Source organism: Colius striatus, chromosome 21 (genome assembly GCF_028858725.1).
Source record: "Colius striatus isolate bColStr4 chromosome 21, bColStr4.1.hap1, whole genome shotgun sequence".
NCBI lineage: Eukaryota > Metazoa > Chordata > Aves > Coliiformes > Coliidae > Colius > Colius striatus.
Genome location: NC_084779.1, coordinates 8,773,564 through 8,793,038, shown reverse-complemented (window position 1 = coordinate 8,793,038; position 19,475 = coordinate 8,773,564). Strand labels below are relative to the sequence as shown.

The 19,475-nt window shown below is 40.3% G+C and overlaps 4 protein-coding genes across 14 annotated transcripts in view; 2 read left to right on the top strand and 2 right to left on the bottom strand.

Moving 5' to 3' along the window:
• The window catches only part of PLCH2 (phospholipase C eta 2), a 67,653-nt gene extending 63,103 nt beyond the window's left edge, over positions 1 to 4,550 (bottom strand). Inside the window, exons 1-2 of the mRNA XM_062013083.1 lie at positions 4,219 to 4,550; positions 2,397 to 2,498 (exon numbers count right to left, since the gene is read on the bottom strand). The gene's annotated coding sequence lies outside the window, so the exon portion shown is untranslated. The remainder of the gene's footprint in view (positions 1 to 2,396; positions 2,499 to 4,218) is intronic.
• An 86-nt stretch (positions 4,551 to 4,636) lies between these two features.
• On the top strand, positions 4,637 to 10,446 carry PEX10 (peroxisomal biogenesis factor 10). Of its 3 annotated transcripts, XR_009820178.1 has the most exons (7): positions 4,637 to 4,783; positions 5,008 to 5,088; positions 5,576 to 5,982; positions 6,684 to 6,859; positions 7,148 to 7,283; positions 7,827 to 8,003; positions 10,098 to 10,446. XR_009820178.1 is itself a non-coding variant. In XM_062012711.1 (6 exons), exons 1-6 carry the CDS (start codon positions 4,675 to 4,677, stop codon positions 7,870 to 7,872), a joined length of 951 nt encoding a protein of 316 aa, XP_061868695.1. In that variant the 5' UTR covers positions 4,637 to 4,674; the 3' UTR covers positions 7,873 to 8,069. The 3 variants fall into 3 exon arrangements, 2 of the variants coding, with proteins under 2 accessions (XP_061868695.1, XP_061868694.1); XM_062012711.1 differs by lacking the exon at positions 10,098 to 10,446 and having other exon boundaries at positions 7,831 to 8,069; XM_062012710.1 differs by lacking the exon at positions 10,098 to 10,446 and having other exon boundaries at positions 7,827 to 8,069.
• Positions 9,502 to 18,060, bottom strand: RER1 (retention in endoplasmic reticulum sorting receptor 1). Of its 4 annotated transcripts, none has more exons than XM_062012716.1 (7): positions 17,774 to 18,060; positions 14,738 to 14,823; positions 14,135 to 14,239; positions 12,920 to 13,019; positions 12,364 to 12,442; positions 12,122 to 12,257; positions 9,502 to 11,475 (listed from the first exon to the last, which is right to left on the bottom strand). In XM_062012716.1, exons 2-7 carry the CDS (start codon positions 14,816 to 14,818, stop codon positions 11,386 to 11,388), a joined length of 591 nt encoding a protein of 196 aa, XP_061868700.1. In that variant the 5' UTR covers positions 14,819 to 14,823; positions 17,774 to 18,060; the 3' UTR covers positions 9,502 to 11,385. The 4 variants fall into 4 exon arrangements, with proteins under 4 accessions (XP_061868700.1, XP_061868698.1, XP_061868696.1 ...); XM_062012714.1 differs by lacking the exon at positions 17,774 to 18,060 and adding an exon at positions 17,545 to 17,582; XM_062012712.1 differs by lacking the exon at positions 17,774 to 18,060 and adding an exon at positions 17,025 to 17,486.
• MORN1 (MORN repeat containing 1) overlaps positions 17,707 to 19,475 on the top strand; it is a 27,030-nt gene continuing 25,261 nt past the window's right edge. For 4 of the 6 annotated variants that reach the window (XR_009820180.1, XR_009820179.1, XR_009820182.1 and 1 more), the window contains exons 1-2: positions 17,707 to 18,172; positions 18,569 to 18,656. Coding sequence is in view for 1 of the 6 variants with exons in the window: in XM_062012717.1 (XP_061868701.1) it covers positions 18,171 to 18,172; positions 18,569 to 18,656 (90 nt within the window). In the remaining 5 variants the exon portion in view is untranslated. The remainder of the gene's footprint in view (positions 18,173 to 18,568; positions 18,657 to 19,475) is intronic. The other 2 variants (XR_009820183.1, XR_009820181.1) reach the window with 2 other exon arrangements.

Here is a 19,475-nt window from a genome sequence, read left to right as displayed (position 1 = left end):
CTTGCCCACATTTAGATAACTAGTGCATGTCATTTGTAGTCACTGACCTTCCCTCACAACCTCTGTCCTTCATTCGGACTAAACAGTTCCCTCATACTCAATCTTCCTATGCAAAAAAAGAATTCTCCACAGCTAAAGTGTTTTACCCTCAATACGAAAAAAAAAAGCTCTCTTAATAGACAAAACTTTGATCACTTTCTTCTGAACAATAAAGAAACAGCTTTGAGCTAGATTCTGAAGATGGAATCAGTTTCTTATCAAACTTACTGCAGTCAGCAATTAATCTTACTCTACCTCTATTTTAACAGTCAAACCTACCTCTACCATGAATCAAAGCGTGATCTTTGAAATTATCACCCTTAAGATTTAGGATATATTCAAGACCTACATCTTAACTCCGGAGCATGAGGCATTTGAAGCACACAAGGTACTAGCAATGTAGCCATCCGTATTACTTGCCATCTCTCTGCAATCCTAATGCATGTTCTCATGCCAGGAAACAACTGAAAATTCCTTCTGCACAGCCCAAAACAATGACCAAAAAAAGGCCAAACAATATACATTCTTTTTAAGGGTCCTGTATGTCTTTCTTTCCAAATTAAAGACTTATCAACACTTTAGTCACATAATCAGCCAGGTTATACTACCTAACTGGTATTTTACTTAAATATATGGAGTTTATTTTACATTCAACTTCCCTTATCCAAGTCAGTTTTCATTTTGGCTTAATATACGTGTGAAAGCTCAAGGCTCAGGTTATCATTTCAGAATTAATGTGATAGTCTCTTACACTGAAGAAGGCAGCTGACCAGTTACAAAAGCCTAAACTTAAATCACAAATGTGGTTTGCTTCATACCAACAATCTCAGAGAACCTAAAAATTTAGGACTAACAGAATTCAAGGCTCCTGGACTTTTTCATGAACAAGAGAAAGCATGACCAAAATAAACCCAGCATTAGACATCATGCTATTCCTATTCTCTCCCTTAAAAAAGACAAAAGCAAAAGTAATAGGAAACTCTGCTGCAGTCATAAAGTGATATACATTCCTGCAGCAGTACACTGTAAAATTTGTTGCCAACTTCTAAGAGTGAGCAAAAGTGTTAAAAGTACACTAAGATGATCCTGATAGAAAGAGGAGAAAACGAAAATAAACCAAAGCCAGACAAAACCCCCCCCCTCGAGCTCACGCACCTTTGTCTCTTCTGTCTGGACAGCGCAGACAAGCTGCCCCAGCTCCTATGCACGGTGAATCGGAACCTTCATATGCATGACAAAAAAAAAGGGGGGGGGGGGAAGGAACTGCAAAGTCGGAGAATGAAGGCTCCACCCCTGCATTTTACATGTTAAGGGCTCTCAGCTCACTGATCACAAAGCAGCTTTTACAGTCCTGATTCAAACAGTTCAGCTCCAGGGTAACAAGTTCAAAGTGGGAGGAGACAAAAGGAATCAGGGCGGTAACAATCCTGAACAGACATTTCATCCCTTTTCCATCTGAAGAACCTGTTCTTCAGGTTGGAAACTGAAACATCTGCTTATTGCCATGTTTGAAAGCTGCACTCCAAGCCTCTTCCATGCTAACAGGTCCGCAGAGGTAAAAACCATATTTAATAACGCACTGACAAGCAACATGTGAGAGTAAAAGTTAATCATTACCATGCACTGAGTTTGTTTTACATTTGGACTTCCTTATGTTAACGACAGTAAAGCAACTCCCTTATCAGGACTGTTATAAAGAAAAGTAGAGAAGCATGCAACAGGGATAAAGTGCACAGAAGTCTGCCTTGCAAAAGCTTGAGTAAAATATGGCAGTTTTCTGCAGTTGCCAGTATCAATCAGAATACAAAGAAACAGATTTTTCTTGCAGATCGCTGTGTAACAACTACCATTAGTCCATCTTGCTGTATGTGATGAAGGGAACAACTAACCAGCTTAATCAGATGAACCATCATGTTGGTGAAGAATTATAGCAGGCAAATAATCTATATAATCATTTTCATGACACAGTGTATTCAAGAGACTTTGACCAGGTTAGCAGGTAGCATTTGAAAGGCACTAGAGCATAAGGTCCTTTAAGGTATGGCTACTGTGTTTCTTCATCTTAATACACCAAACTTCTCTCATTCTAAATCTTATTTATGATTTTGCCAGATGAAATCAATGGGAGAAGCACGTTTGGCCCAGATCTACAAAGAATAATCCCAGGCCATGCAAAATACTCTTTTGTTTTGAGGCAGTAAGGTGGAGGGGGGTAGTAGAGGGGTGTAATACTAATTGTAGAATTTCCTGGTCCCAGCAATAATTCTGTTGGATGGTTTTGTACAACAATATTAAAGTTACTTAAAATAAAAATATTTTAAATAATTAAAATGTGACCTTCAGAAGCCTAAACTTACCTTCAGCTTTATAAATGGTTTCCATCTAATAATTAAGTGCTCAGTAGCCAGCATTTTAGCTTTGCAAAAAAACTCTCTTGAGCTCTTCTTCGGTTTCTTGACCTATAAAAGAAGAAAACCATATTTATTCACTTTGACAAAATGGTAACATTTGTTGACCCTGCACACTCAGTAAAACATGTATCTCATACTGAGCACAAATCAGAGATTATTCCTAGTACTCTGACTTCTCTAACAGTTGTTCACAACTATGCCAATACTGCCCTAAGTTAGGAGCTCTAAATAAATACCACCACTTTCCTAACTGCCCCTAGATTTCTTATGTTCCAATTTTCTCAGGTGTATCTGATTTACAGGGTAATAAAGTCTTGATTACTGAGGAAATCATAGGACATAAGACAAAGGAAGTGCTACCCGTCACAGTCAGATTAAGCCTGTCAGGATGCACTTGTTGCACTGCCTATGCAATGATGAAATAGCAACCAACGTTTTTGAGAAAGTAAGTTCTCTAATTTTAACCAGTCTTCCCACATTTGGTATTTTTCTTAACGATTGAGCTGTTGGACACATGAGACAGCATGGAAATCACAGCTCTCACTTGAAACAAAAAACGTATGGGAGTACGAGGTGAACTGAGGTTCTGAACAAAGCAATACAAAGATTGGCCAACTGGCTTTAGTTTTGGTTTTGTTTGTTTTTTTTTTAATGCTGTAATTTAGAGTAGCAGCTTTAAGCTCTTTAACTTGGGACACATGAGATCACCATGATATGTCAAGATTTAAGTGGGAAGCTCACACTAGATGTAAAAATTCCTCATTCCCGAGCTCATTTCTCGTGGGATATTTTCTTATGTTGGTGCTCCCCCTACTGTTTTACTAAATAAAGTATTCTAATGCTTTTCCTTAATCACATTGATTTCACAGCTACAGACTGAACAACCTGCAATTTCATTTATGTTGTACACTTTTCCATACACTAGCAAATAAAAATTTGAGTTGCACCGGGAGCAAGGAAGGGGAGGGGACAGGAATGTATTATTTAAGTGTAAGATTCATCACAGATTTCTTTATGATTTACAACTTTTGGTACAGTTAAATTAAAACTTTGATTTCACAAGTCACATTGCTAATAACAGACTACTGAAAACTAGAAGACTTCAGATATCCAGTTTACTTGTGTTTACATTCGTCAGTAGGTAGCCTTTCTTTCTACTTCTCAGCCCTGAGAAGACAAAACCAAGTACAAGCTCCAGCTCTTTCTCCTTACTTTCAAGGGAGTTACTGCAATATTAGTCTGTAAACTCTACTGGAAAATGTCTAATCTAAGTGAGAGAAGTTTTGTCAAGTAAATAAGTCATATCATAGAACTGTTTCACTTCACTTAAGCATATTGCAAAACTGAGTGTATAACTACATTAAAATCTGCAGAGAATTCAGTTTTGACAAAAAATAATGCATATCATCAAGATGCATAAAAGGGTCACTGTTTGAGGGGTGCATACAAGAAGAATTATTTCTTTTTAGAGGCTAGTCACACCTGCAACAGGCCACAGCAGGTAATGGGAGTCTGGCTATCTACAGCAAGGGGCCATTAAGCCTCATGACAAGAGGCACTAGACAAAAGTCCATGCCCTAAACAAGCTAGCAGTCAGACACAATATCAAGAGCAACTGATCAGAAACACTGCCGACTGAGGTCTTAAGTTACGGCCACTCGTCTTTGTCTCTCAGAATCCCACCTTTTACCAGTGAATCAACCACAAAGGGAAACCAGCCGCACTGTGCCCAAAAGGCTGGATGCCTTCAGCCCACACGAAGACGCACCTTCCAGACAGGGCTTCGCCAACAGTACCAGGACTCCGGCCTTCACCTGGCCCACACAATTTACCTCAGCCAGAGCCGCCACCTCTTCCCACCCCACTGCCGCCCCTCAGGGCCGTAGGCCCCGGGCCCGCCACAGCGTGCTCTGCGGCCGCCCCACGGAGCGCGCTGAGGGGCTGCGGAGCTGCCGCTTACTGAGGGCGGCGCCGAGCCCAGGGGCCAGCGGGGCTGCCGGACACCCACTCCACGGCACCCGGGGCCCCCTCCCTGGAGCGCGGCGGCACGGCAGCCAAGGGGAAGCAGCCAACCACGAAGCGCTGCGGGGCGACGAGAAGCGGCTCCCGCCCTCTTACGGGCGGCGCCTCAGCCGCGGGAGGCCCGTCACGACGCCCCACGGCTGCGCCTGCGCAGCGCGGCCGCCGCACCGCCCGCTGCGAGTGGCGTCTTCCTCCGCCAGCCATGGCGGTGCCCGCCGGGCCGGCGCGGCTCGTGCGCTGCGGGCAGAAGGACGAGCTGTACCGGAGCGGGCTGCGGAGCGGGGCCGGCGCCGCGCTGCACGGGCTGGCAGGTAAGGCCTGCGTGAGGGGGACACTTCTCTCGGCCCGAACCCTGCTGAGGGGCTGTGCCGCCGCGATATGACCCCTCTCCTGCGCTCCTTCACAGCCCCCGGGTCGGGCGATGGAGGTTGGCTGAGCCATGGCGCGGGCGAGGTGCCGATCTAGTGCTGGAGTGCCTGGGAGAAGGATGAGTATGTACTTTACGTCAAGTAACTGCAACGATCCCTGTCCCTAGGTGCCAAGAAGTGGCTGGAATGGAGGAAGGAAATAGAATTGCTTTCTGATGTAGCCTACTTCGTCCTCACCACTCTGTCAGGTAATGCGCCCCGTAACTTCCTACTTTACATGTTTCCTAAAAACGAGGTGTCTGTCCTGGGCAGCTGCTGTTTGTGAGTGACCAACTGGAACGGGATTGCTTGACCGTTACATTTTCTTCAATGTGAGCAGGAGTTCATTTGCTTTTCTATAAATACCTTTAATTAAATACAAACCCCCTAAATCACGAGACGTTTGAGCTCAAACGCAACAGTTTACCAACCAGATGTTCTTTTAAAAGCAGTAGTTAAAAGGGATGCATGACACTGAAAAAGTATCCCTCTTTAAGCCTAAAACCATACTGATGCTGGAGGTGCTGCTGCAGGTGCTGCTCACCTCACTGAACACAGAAAATTTCAACTATTCTGAAACTGCAAACCCTGATGTGTTCTGACACGAGCAGTCTGTCAGCACTGCTCACCCATGCAGAGAATGACGCTGCAACAGCCATCTCACCCTGAATGTTTTCTGTTGCCCATGTTACTTAGGTTATCAGACTCTGGGTGAAGAGTATGTTAACATTGTTCAAGTTGACTCAACCAAGAAAAGGGTACCTTCTTTTCTCCGCCGGGCCATCTTCGTTTCCCTTCATACTGTAGTACCCTATTGCTTAGAAAAGGGATTACTGCATCTGGAACACGAGCTGCAGATAGAAGCTGATGAGTCCAGAGCCTTGCAGAGAAGCCCAGCACTTGGCTTGCCCAGCAGGACCTTAATACGAAGCTGGATACAGAAACAAGTTGGGGAGCTTACAGAGCAGCAGAAGAAGAGAGTCTTACAAGTTGTGTATGTTCTTAAACACTGTGTGCCTTTGCTTCATCGGCTGCACCTGGCAGTGTTCTACATAAGCGGCACTTTTTATCACCTGTCTAAAAGAATCACCGGAATCAGATATGTAAGTGAATGTGTTTCTTGTTTGAAGATGCAGCATTTTGGCCTCTTTTGGGATCCCTTGAGTGTAAAAGGGATATAGAATTTGGCTGCAGCTGATTATATGGGCAGAGAATATGGGCTGAGAGGGCAATTTTTAAAACTACGTGAAGGAGTTATGAGCTCCTGCAGTAGAAAGGTTACAGCTAATAAATGTGAATGTCAGAAGTTAATACCCTGTATAACTTTAGAACAGTCTCTAGTCCTGTCTGTCTGCTACAAATACAGAAAAGTGCAAAGTGGCTTGCATCCACGGGAAATATTTAATAGTTCTGAACAGAAATCAGTGCATGTTTAGATAGCATTTTTCTGTATGAAGAGCTTAGTTTCAGATGGCATTTTCAGTAAGCATCTTTCCCAAAACTATCAGCCACTGGCACAGAAATGTGTATAGACACAAGTCTCAACAATTCCCAACATCCATGTGGGAAAGGGGTGTCTGGCTATTTGCTCCGAGCTACGAGACCAAACCAAACTGATGAAAGCAGTTCTGATGAATGGACAACTGATCCTTGCACAGCTGTTAAGTGATGCATCCAGGATGCATTAGACCTCTTGAGAGACAGCAGGTTGATAAGAATCCCAAATCAAAGAGTTTATCACTGTGGGGATGGGACAGTTTCATAAAACTGCAGTAACAAAACATTTCTTTCTGTAATTGTGTAGCTGCATTTTGGAGGACTGCAAGGAGAAGATCGGAGTATTCGATCAAGTTACAAGTTTCTTGGAATAATTTCCCTCTTCCATCTTCTTCTAACAATTGGTGTTCAGATGTACAGCTTCAAACAGAGGCAGAGAGCAAGACAGGAATGGAAACTACACCGCAACCTGGCTCATCCCAAGTACGATGGTTTTTACTTACTGGGAGAGGTGGAAGCGATGGTGGGAAATGTAATAGCTTTCATGAACAGGGAGAACACTGGAGTGACACTTAAGTTAGAACCTGATGTAATGTAACAGTTGCATTCCTCGGTGTTCTAAGTATCTCTTAGATTTCACACTTTGCTTTCATGGTTTTGACATCTTCACAAAAAGGGTTAATAGTTGAAGAGGGGGTTAGGATTGTGTTATTAAATATTTCTTACAGGCAGGCTAAATAAAATTAAGTAATCCATAACTATGTTAATTAGAAACATGACCAAGGAAAAAACCCCTGGGCGCCACTCCCACTGCACTTTATGTTTGGAAGAACGGAGACATACAACAGCCACACCCTGTGGCCACCTCTTCTGCTGGGAATGCATCACGGAGTGGTGTAACACCAGAGTAAGTACAGGACAGAGGGAGGCTGGATGGGGTAAACACGGCCAAATCTCTACTTGAAAATGCCTGTCAGCCTGAGTGTTGAAATAATACCCTTTCTCTCACTAAGGCACCCCAAATTCCCACACAAGAGTCTACCAGGACCCGTGTATTTTATTAGAATAGAATGACTGTGAATTACATAGATGAGTTAAATAAGGTGAGCAGTTTCCTGTCCCAACCCCTGAAATGCAATCAGACTTCTGTGAAAGTCAGAGATGGAGATAATTCCTTTATCTACAGACCTAGGCTATACTTCTATAATTTCTTTCTGCAAAGAAACAACAAAAGCAATTATATTCTGAAACCTTCTTCACTTGATTTCCAGTAAAAAGGAGTAAATTACAACCAAGTTGAACTAGTTTTTCTGCATGGTATTTTAAACTTACTGGACTTAAAGTTGGCAGTATTTTAATGGATTATGGATGCTGATTATTTTCTATAAGTATCTGAACAGTTTTAAACTTTTAAACACTTAACTATGTCTTATTTCTTTTACTTTTCTAGACAGAATGTCCACTGTGCAGAGAGAAGTTTCATCCTCAGAAACTGATCTACCTACGTCACTATCAACTGTGAAGAGAAAAGCGATTTTGTTTCACGACAAGGGCCTCAGCTCTCATACCCTTCATAAAGTTGTCATAGAGCTTGAGTTAGTCTAAGAAAGACTTCATTATAAAACTGGTAACTGCCAGTGCAAGGTGGCACTTCATTCCTGTTTTACAGAATAAATCTATTTCTGCCTCTGCCCTCCTGTTTCTAACATGGTTCTCGACCATATTTCAAACCATGTCTTTCTACAGAGCGCTTAACACAAATGTAATGATTTTGTTCACTTTGGGCAATGAAAAGTTTTAATCAGATTCTCATTCTCTAAATAGAAGTAACAAGTCTTCCAACCTTTCACAACATGCTTAAGGTATTAGTAAAGATTCTACTATTTCTAAGACTGCCTTTCTCCTGTAACATAGGAGCCCGTGCTGTAGACTTCAGGGAAGAAGGACCAAAGCTATACACAAATCCTTGTTTTAACTGCAGCACAACTTCTGACAATAATTATATGTCACATACCATTCTGTTTTCATAACAAGGTTAACAATAAAGCAGATTTCCTTAATTTGACAAACTGAATTTCCCTTAGATCAACAGAAGCAACAAACACAAACCCATAGTAATGCAGACTACTTTGCATGCTGATCAATTAACATTCAGCTTTCAAACTATCAGATATCACGACTTTTCATCAAGTATTCCAGACACTTAGACTAGAGCAATGTAAACAAGTGGTGTTTTAAAAAGCCCTAGTATGTATACTAACAGAAACTAAGCTTGACATAAAATGTTTGTTTTCTAACACTTCAGGTTTTTTCTCTGTGTTTTCTGCAGTCTTAGCATGGATAGGGAAGAAGCTGATTTCAGGCACAAGCCAGCTCTTTATGTCAAAAAGGGCTTATTTCAGCCAAGCCAGTATTTTAAAGGAGGGGTTCAGCAGCATCACCTCATCCAGGTTTACTCCCTGAAGTTATTATTAGTTCAGCTATACAGTACTTGGAGCAGAAGGGGAAGTATCTTGTTATTCTTGCATGACAGAAAATGTCCAAAATGAATTTGTATTCTTTAAATACAGATGAGGAGAAATAGCCAGATGTTCACACTGTAGATATTGAGTTACAGTTTCAAGAAACCTTTTACAAATGGCACTGAATATAGATAGACTCAGGATGGCAAGGGAGTGTGCTACAGTAAGATCACTTCTTTTAAGATGGTTATTTGTAGTGCAGAGATCCTGGTTAGCTAGTTAATCTCCAAGTGTTATCATAAACTCCCCAACCAAGTTAGTTTAACTTTTCATCATATCTAAAAATGGAACTAAAAAGTAGTTGCTCTAAGTATGCAAACATTTCATTGTTACTGTGCAAGGGATTTTCAGAGCTGCAATACCATCCTTTTCATACACCAGAAAGCTTTCAGGCATCCCCCATCTACTTAAAACTGTCAAGGCAACAGTGGAAGAAAAATGGTCCACATCATGAATCAAAACAAGACTACTAAGGAAATCACTATCTCATCTCTGTTTTCCTACTAAGAAAATAGGAAAAACAGAGTTGCACATAAAAATAAACAGGAAGCAACTGATGACAGGGAAGTATCTGTGAAGTTGGCAAGCCACATTTTTCATGCATTCTGTAAGGGTAATTTATTTTTAGCACTTGTAAGTGATAAACAGAGTTTAACAAAACGCCATCAAACTTGTATGACTGTTGCATGCTGAGACTCAGCTAGGGAACTATACCACTGTCTCAACATCATCTTCAATCCATACATGGAAACTACAATCCCATTCAATGTAGAGCATCTATGTCTACCTCAGAAGGCATTCATCTCAAGCTGCCACTAAAGTCTGAAATCAAGTGGAGGTAAAAATGTCCAATTTGCAACGGATGTTGCTAACACTGTTGTTTAGTAGGAGTCATCCCAGTTGCTAATTTTAACATTAATAAACACAGTAGGCATAATATTTTTCTAACTTGCCCATATTATTCAGAAACTCCATCAAACCTGAAGGCAGCTTCTCCATGTCAGGGCTTTCAAATTTTTAGGCAACGAATGGCAAGCATCCATGACTGGTGCTTTCATAAGGCCTTTTCTGGATACTAGGTTTCTACAGTTTTCAGTTTTGACGTTACTAGTTTCCACACTGCTAATGAAACAAACACACGCAAACATACAAAAAACCAACAGCTCAATATGAACTAAAACTACCTGTCATTTTCTCAGGGTTACTGAAGGCTGAATTCCAGAGCTCCATAATGACTTCATTTCACAAAACTGGATGAAAGGGCACCTACATTTTCCAATTAGATGTCTGTTGAAGTTGAGACTATTCTCCATTCAGAATCTTCAAAGAGCCAATCCGTTCCTACTTTCTGCAAGTGAATACTCCCGGGAGAGTTGAAAAAGGTATTGCATAAAAAGAAGATTGAGGGTGACCATTATTGAAAAGCAACCATAAATATTGTTAGATCAATAGATGCATATAAAGATAGAGAACAAGTAAAGGGGGACACTGTCTTTTAATAAATTTTGGAATTAAAAAGTCACTTAATAAAACTGCAGTTGTATCACATGAAAAAGTTTACATGCAGGTCATTTACCTCCGATTTTTTTTTCTTTCCCCATAGAAAATGAAAGGCTGTGCTCAAACCCACACTGTTTGTCTGCTATGGCCAGTTTGGGCATATTCTGAAGGGGCTGTATGAAGTCAGCTTAAATTAATCAAAAAAACCATTCAGTATGAAAAAAACATCAACTAATAACAGTTAAAATATATTTTTTTTATCATTTCAGGTCCTCAAAGGAAACTGTGATAGAGTTTGAACAAAGTTTTGAGTCATCATGAAAAGCCCAATTTTAGCATCTGCTAGATGTAATAGTGAAACTGGCATTAAAACCCAACACAAATGAGTTACTTAAGAAGCTATATGAGTATTTTTTTCCCTACTGCATACCCCGTAATGTAGTAGCTTTCTTATTCCCATGTACATTCATTTGGCTATAACTCAGTAACACCATGCATTTAGGAAACTGGCTTAAGTTCTGCATCTATTTATGTCTACTGATTTTTTCTATGAAAATAGCACATGGCCATGAAGCAGAAAACAGCATCATGTGTGCCACCTTACATTTTTCCTCCACATATGTGCACAGCACTTAAGGGTGATATTGAGCAGGAGAACTATGTAAAAATATCCAACTCTAAGCCATTAATCTCTCCAGTGCAACAGATCTTGAAAGAAATACATTATCCCAAATTCATGGGATTATTTAAAGTTTCTCCAACTTCTTACAAAAGGTAAACAACTCAATGCAATTTGGTTAGAATGCCAGTTTCTTCAAGAAACTGATATTTCAGATACAAATAGCAAGATCTTCTTAAAATGAAAATTCAACTGCTTTGTCACCACTCTATTAATCATTTTTTATGAAGAAAAAAGGCATTGTTACAATGGCTCAAAATCGTTCCTTTAGTTAGAAGCAGAATTGGTCAACAGATTGATTGCATCTTCTAGCTAGCAAAGGTCTTTCCCACATCTTCCTTCCCTTTGTATTTCCTCTTGCCATGTGTGAAGGGTATATATCTGTACTTTATCATGTGCTGTAAAGAGAAAAGATACAATTCTGAGGCAAAAAAACTTATACAATATTTACATAAATGTCTTATAATCCACATTGTAAACTACAAAGTTCTCTAGAGAGACAGTTCTTCAGTATTGTAAAGGTAACGAAATAGCTAATAGCTAATTATCTTAAATCTGTAATTCACAACTTAGAATAACTACCTATCCAAAATTCTGAATGTCTGGGGGGAAAAAAAAAAGAATTAAAAAAAATGCCAACAAGCCATAAGTAATTTGTTATAAATGGTCTGAATGACTTGCCTATGTTCTCCTTCTCATCCCTCAATAAAAATAGTCAGTTAACTGAATAAAGGAAGTGGGTGAGAAATGATAAGACTCATCTGGCATTAAAAAAGAGATATTGAATTCTGAGATAGAAACTTTTGAAAATGCAAACATAAAATTTTGTAATGTATTGTATGAAGACAGTTTTTACAGAGTATTTTTGTTTCACATTGTCAATATTTGCTCAAAGTTGCAAATATGGTTGTTCAAGTTCCTCTGGTAAAAAGAAGTGTGTGCGATACACTTAATAGGTCTTAATTGCTCAACTGGATGGACAGTTTGGAACAATACTGTAAATTCTGACACCACAAATGCCACTATCTATTCCTGCCAAGTTACCTTGATTTGCCTCTTCATAGTGATACAAAATAGCATAATGAAGTACATCACAAGGATCGGCCAAAATACAGGAACGTTGAAAGCCTCGAAGAATGTACATGCCATAGCAACCAGGATTCCTTTAGTGGCAGAGTGCCTTAAAAATAATATTAACAATTAATCCTTCAACCTCAGCTACAACTAATTTCATGCAGATATTTGTATTTTTGAAAAACAGAGCATAGGCAGATGGATCCACTCACCAGAATTTAAATTCTGGGAGCCTCCTAATGAAAGGCCGAAATTCTTCGTTTTGCCTTGTAGGTAAGGAAGGACCATCATCTGAAAAAAACCAGAAAACACCCAAACCACAAACCCTCACACTCATTTTCCACACTGTTTGGACTTTGGAATTTTTAAAAAACTTTTAATCTTTAAAAAAAACACAAACAAACATAAACAAACAAACAAGAAAAACTGTTACACATAGACTCCAGTTACAGTTGTTTGTTCTAATGTAACTTAACATTGATTTCCCAAAAGGTAACAGAAATGATTGCCAGGTCACTTGATTTACTATGACAAGAACTTCAGTTACATAAATCTTGCAAAACACAGAAAACTACTAAAATACAGAATATGTTCAAGTCCCCAAAACAAAAAAGACAAATTTTACAGTAACTCCCAACGTCAAGTTGTACAGACGACTTGCAAGTCTAAAAATAAAACGTCACACTAACATTGCACATCTTTGCTGTATCTGACAAAAGGAGCTGGAAGCTAAGTTCAAAATTATCACAAATGAACTGTTCACCATACCTGAGTCTTCCATTAAAGATGGGTCTACCTTTGGCGACAAGAAAGCTATGAAGAGATTTAGATGGTAGATTCCCAAGGCGTATGTCACAATGTACCAACCCTGAAGCAGGGACGAAAAAAAGAGCCGAGATTAATGTCCTCCTGACAACCATTTTCAGATACTGATTTTTCATCAAGATTAAGCACCCTGGTTTTTTTTGAGAAGAGCTTTTCAACATTCTCACATTAACACAAAAAGTCTTCTAGGCTTGTTAAAAATACTTAGAATTCTCACTGTATAAAATAAGGATTCTGACTATGAAAGGATGAAATTCCCTTTATGAATCTATTTCTTTTATTTGTGTACTGACAGCTAACACACATAACAGTTTTCATTTAAAGCTACTTAAATACTAACTAAACTTAGTGCAACACAAATAAGCAAGATTAAATGAAAAACCTATTAGCCCTTTTAAGCTACGTGCTCTCTAAGGTATACCACTGTAAACCTAATATATTAATCACAAGCCTTAGAACATGAGAGTAGTGCAAATCCCTCACATATTGATGGATTTAACGGGAAAGCTTTTTCTCAGGCACCCAGGCTCTATGTTCAAGATGTAGACATCATAGAAGCAGCATAAAGGTAGTAAATGGCATAAAACCATCACTCTTTAATTGTCATTACAGGCTTCAGTCTCTTCAATGTTCCCATTAATACCACCTGCACAGTTTTCACATTCACTGTGTGACCTTCAGGTTTTGGGAAAATAAGTTTTTAACTGGATTGCAGATTGGCATGAAATAGAGGCATCTAAGTAGTGAAGAAATGGTCTGCAGTGATAAAAATGTTAAGCAATTCTTTATGGTTTGATTGACAAGGTAACCACTGGCTCCTGAAGAAGGTGTTACACAACTTTAATATAGAAGTATCAATTTAATTGCACCAGAGTTTTCAAAGGTTTATGATGTAATTTCACCAGAACTAATGCAGTATCTCCATTTTTTTTTTGCCATCAGATGCATATCCTGAAGCATTTCCACATTCTCTATTCTGGAGCAGTAAGTTTAACACCAACAAGATGTGTACTTTCTTCAGACTAATTTACCTTCTCTGTGTGTTGCATATTATCTTATGTAATGCCAAAGTAATACTATACTTCAAAAACACTCTTAACACAAAAAACAGAACAATAATGTCTAAAACTACTTTAGCAGTAAGTCAATTTTTTTTACCTGCAGTATATAAACTCTAATCATGTAGATAAAACTCAGACCCAAAGTTACAATCCATCGCACTGCAGTATATGGAGTAGATTTGTCTAACCAGGATTGGTAGATCTAGGAAGAAATAAAAAGTGTACATCTGTAAAATACATGATGCACAATGAATAACTTTTAGTACAGAGCAGCATTAGAAATAGTGAAGAGCATTTTGGAGATTAATGTGAAACATTTGTATTTGTTATTACAAATAATGTGAATTGAACAAACAAAAGCCTTTAAAAAGTTCTACACTTTTATCAAGGAAAAAAATTCCTAATGCTTGAAGCATCTTAAAGCAATTCAAATTGTCTATATGTTATGCAAGTTTACTTTCCTTAAGATGAATCCAGCATTAAATCTGAAGACACTCCTCATTTTTGACAATAACAACATATATTTTCACTGTGCAATGTCACATATGTGTCCATTTGTGATCTACTTTTAAATGGCTTCAAAATAATTTTTTGGTACAGATTTTAGGATTTTAGCAACCCATTCAAAAAGTAATAAGTTTAAGAAGCTGCATTAAGACCTGCTTCTAAAGGAGTCAAAGAAAATCTACAGAAAACCAACCTGTCCAAGTCTTGAGAAAAATCTATAGACCACAGAAGGCTTTCCATGTACAGACTCACCAATACTGTCCCCTTCTGACATGGTTGCTGTGGAAACAAAGCAAGACACATAGGTAACATTTAAAGCCAAAACCTAAGCTCAGTGAAGCTTTACAGTAGATATCTGAACCAGCATTTACACTTGGTAGTCTTTTGGATTGCCCTGTTTGAAACAGGTTATTTTTTAATGAAGTCATCTTAAAGTGAGGACATTTATTCCAAAGGAAATTGATTTCCAAAAGAAGGCAAAGAACAAGGTATTCTACAAAGGCCAGACAGGATCCAGTCCATTTTAGGGATGTAAAAAACATGTCCATACAGAAACACAGGAATGAGCCATGTTAGACATCTTCCCCTTCATAAGGTAGGAGCTGAATCGTAACATCTAAGCACTGAGATATGAACTGCAGCACCACTCTACTGCCACCTCGGTTTCTAAAGGCAAAGAACAAAACCTTTGTTTTTTTAAAGCTGCTTAGGATGTTTGCATACTCAATGACGAGGAAGTGAAGAACTTCAAGTTCAGGATGCTGTACACTAGCAGTTACAGACAATACCATAAGTACCTAAACCAAAATATTGTCCATGGCTAGAATTATTCAATGAGTTTCTCTCTTGAAGAGCTCAGCAGTCACAGAAAAGTTTGATGCATGAGCAAAACTGTACAGTAAAAGGGCCAAGATTCTGAATAACGAGGAAAAAAAATCCATGAACCAAGGGAATTATTTTTTAGTACATGCTTTTGCTACCAATTTAAGATCTTTATCTTTTTAGTTAAGCTCAACCAGTGTTACAGTTCACTTCAAGATATAAACCAAACAAAATAAAACAGATTCTAAACAGAAACATTTTTGCCACATCACCAAAAGCAATCCCTGACATTACTTCCTGGAGTCCTCATCTGTGGGTGGGACTATATTCACTCTGGGATAGTGGGAGTACTTTCAGCCCTATATGATGAGCTCAAGAGGCTCAGATGTTAGTAAAGATACATGAAGCATTACAAAATCATAAAAATGTAAATTATCTTAGATGGTGCAATACCATGACTGCTGCAAAAAATAATTTGAGACCAAGGGCAATCTGGGGAGGCACAGAACCCTAAAGTTGTGCTTTTTTTTTTTTTGTAAGCATCAGAAAATTCCATCCTATGGCATAATAAGTAGAAAACAGGAGTCTTGTTCACTTCAAAAAAATAAATGGATTCATTCTGAGGCTTCAGGAGCTGCTATTCCACTTGAATTCAAGTTGTAGCTAAAAAAACTTCAAAAACATAGAGAAACTTTTACTATACAGACTTTTTCATTACAGGCAAAAGGGTATTATTATTATTCTTTCACTGCACTGCAGAAGTTACTCACCAGGATTACCTAAGTATAATTTTGTGGGGTTATTTTTAAAATGACCTGAAGTATAAAGCACTAAGAGAAAAATAACCTATTGATCAGATAGCAATTCTCTAACCATCAAAACCATGAAAGTTCATATTCTCATTTGAAGGTAGACTACAGTTAGTAACAGTATCTAGATATCATTGCTTTAAGGGAATAATCAAATCTAAACAGTAACAATTCCTCTTTAATAACGTAACATTTGACTTTACTGTTCAAAGTAGTGAGTTATTATAACCCATCAGCCACCTCATAAAAACCAATATTCAGAAAGTAATACAGTTGTATTGTTTGCTACTCTCAGAATACAGACTGCTACTAAAATTAAACCTCCTTAAAACGTTTTTCTCTCCTGAAAGGCACCAAGCAGGTGGATGCCTAACCTTCACCACTTACACTTTTACCGCAATTGTTATGGTAATATCACTACAAATACTACTGCACCCCCGAGTTCTTGAAAGTTACAGGACTTGGGGCACTAAAGATGCTTACTTTATGCCTCACATCCCCATACAGAGACAACTCTCCCTTCATGATATAGATTTTTCTTAAAATATAAATGCAGCACACAACTAGCGAAACCACAACACTGCTCATGACGCTTCCTTATCTCATAGAGGAGACGTCTTTGATGAGCAACATACTGAAGCGATTTATTAATAACAGGGCAAACTGGAAAATAACCCACTGGTTGTGCAAACTGAGTCTTGGGTTTTTTTCCTCTAAAAAAAAAGAGATGTTGTTTAATTTTACACATTATAACAGTAGCCTGGTGGGTCGTAAGCTCAGGACTGAACAGCAGCAGCTGCATGGCACTTGCGCTCCTCGCATTTACCCGGAAAACGGGGCTGCACGTACCGTGGCCGCTAAGACCAAACGCTGTGGGGCCAAAGCAACACAAGATACTTTGGTAAAAAAACAAAGCGCCGGGCGGTTATCACTTTTCATAGAGACCTGAACGAGAGGCCCTCGAGGGAAGAGCAGGGCTCGCTGAGGTAAGGGAGGCCCGGGAACAGCACTAGGACAGACACCACCTGGGCGAAAGGGAAGAGGAGCCCTCGGGCAGGCCTCGGGAGGCCGTCCCGGCGTGCCCAGCAGCAGCCCCGCCGTCAGTATTAGCCGGGAGGCAACAGCCAGCGGCGCGGCCCGCACCAGGGCCTAGGCCGCGGATGCATCAGTGGTCCCCGAGCCAGAACAAGCTCTCGCGCTCCCGAAGGGGCCGCTCGCTTCAGACACAGTCCCGCCCGGGGACTGTCACCGCCTCCGCCCGCCGAGCGGCCTCCAACCCCGCCAGCCCGGAGCCGCGAACTCCCCCCTCCGCTCCCGCCCTCAGCTCCAGCCGGGCCCCAGGCGCCGACGCGGGGCACCAGCTACTCACAGACGCCCAAGCCGGGTTCTTCCTTCCGTTCCCCCCCCCACCCCAAAGCCCTGACAACGTCACTGGCGGGAACAATGACTTTCCTTTTCCGGGGTAATGGGGTGGGCGGGATAAAGCTCGGTACTGCCGCGCTTATTGGCCTCGGAGCGGGGGAAGGGGATGTTGCTGTCGCGCCGGAGGGGGAAGGGGCTGAGGGCAGCCCGGGGAGTCGGGAAGCGAAAACAGCTACCTTTCTGACACGGGCAGGAGAAGCGTCTCTTGTTGCTCGCTTGGAGAGAGTGAGGGCCCCCGGTCGCTGAGGGCGGGAGGGTGAGGGTCCCCGTTCACTGGGGGTGCCCGTCGCTGAGGGCGGGAGGCCGAGGGCCCCTGTTCGCTGAGGGGCGCCCGTTGCTGAGGGAGGCTGAGGGCGCTCGGGTGTGGGCTGGTGGGACTGGGCCCCGGCCACCTTCCCGTCACACTCCACTTCGCCTTTGCATGTGTGTGGTAAAAACCTTTCCCTGGGTCAGTCCGTGCTGCCTCAGCCAGGCCCCTCGCCTGCTGACAGTGAGGGCCGGCCTCCTGCGACCACAACGGCAGTTCTCGTGAAGGTGAAGAAACGCAAAGCCCACGCCCCTGTATTTAGGCCAATGTAAATACTTTTCCTCTTACAGGCTTGTTTTATTTTCTGTTCTGGCATTCTTGTTTTACTCAAAAGTAGCATAGTTGCTAAGTCTTTAGCTTCTGGCTGTTTGTGTGTAGTCTGTCTGTAGTGCTTGTGTCTTTAAATTTTTGAAAGCCTGGGTTCTCGTTACAATGTAATGTGTTAATTTTCACATAAACGTTGTCAGTACTCAAATTTTTAACTGTTTTGTGTAATTTCAGTTGTCTTCAGTCAACAATCTGTAAGTGACAGAAAATAGAGAGAGACCACGTGGAATTCAGTGTATTATTTAAATAAATTGGGTTAATACTGGACAGAAAAGTAGTTCTATCAGGTCACCAAGTCTGTTTTCCTTTAAGAATTTTGTGTTTTTCACTGCTTTAGGAACAAGGATAATTACAATGGAACCTGGATTCTAGACAAGTGTCAAGGCTGTGGAATATCGTGTTCTGCTGTTGGAACAGTGTATGAGGTATATAAACAAGACTTACAAGAAACTACTGATTTGTTTAGAGAAGCTCAGAGCATCATGGTAGAGGATGCTTCAGGCAGATAAACAGAAAAAGATCTGTGTTTAGAGCTAGTACTGCAACTTAATTTAAAAAATTCAACCTCCTTTTTTAATTAACACAATGAAGATACTTCAAATATGATTTCTTGAACATACTGTAGTTGCATTTTTTTATAGTTGAGCTTCAGATTTTATTTAAGTTTGACTTTTCTTGGGTATGTAGCCTCCTTGAGAGTTTGTGATCTTTATTTGAAGTATTCTGTAATCATAAAACAGAAGAAAACATAATGGTTTGGGAGTGGAAGGAAATCTATGTGTCTCCCTGTATAAGCACATTTGAATGTGGCCCTGGGTCCTGGGACCTCGAATCATCAGGACAAGATAATAAATACTAGTTAAAGAGACAGAGGAAGTAAAAATATGTATGAGTGTTGTTCTGAATTTCTTTTGTTATAACCTACACTTTATTAAATAAAAACAATGATATTAGAGTAGCTTCTTAATTGAGACACTGACCACAGCATATTTTCTGTATTGGTATTTATGTGTGCACACACAGTTCTGTACCACTGGGTGTCTCTCCAGTGTCTGTTTTGAGACTGAATTAGTAAATTCTTCAGGCTTACACTTGTTCAGTAACTGGTGTGTCTCTGTAGGGTTGTAAGCATTTAGTGTTAAATATATTTAAGTTTACACAGGATATGTGTTCAAAAGTAACAAGACACTTTGGCCAAAAACAAACCCAAACCCTGATAGTATTTACAATGATATCTTGTTGAT

Bases quoted from the DNA above. Each gene is read 5' to 3' on its own strand.
- RER1 (XM_062012716.1), bottom strand. From the start codon at position 14,818: ATGTCAGAAGGGGACAGTATTGGTGAGTCTGTACATGGAAAGCCTTCT. The intron at 14,240-14,737 runs GTTGGTTTTCTG...ATTTCTTCCTAG, and splicing joins TTTTCTCAAGACTTGGACAG to ATCTACCAATCCTGGTTAGA. The intron at 12,443-12,919 runs GTATGGTGAACA...GGTTTTTTTCAG, and splicing joins ATCTTTAATGGAAGACTCAG to ATGATGGTCCTTCCTTACCT.
- PEX10 (XM_062012710.1), top strand. From the start codon at position 4,675: ATGGCGGTGCCCGCCGGGCCGGCGCGGCTCGTGCGCTGCGGGCAGAAG. The intron at 4,784-5,007 runs GTAAGGCCTGCG...CCCTGTCCCTAG, and splicing joins CGCGCTGCACGGGCTGGCAG to GTGCCAAGAAGTGGCTGGAA. The intron at 6,860-7,147 runs GTACGATGGTTT...TATGTTAATTAG, and splicing joins CGCAACCTGGCTCATCCCAA to AAACATGACCAAGGAAAAAA.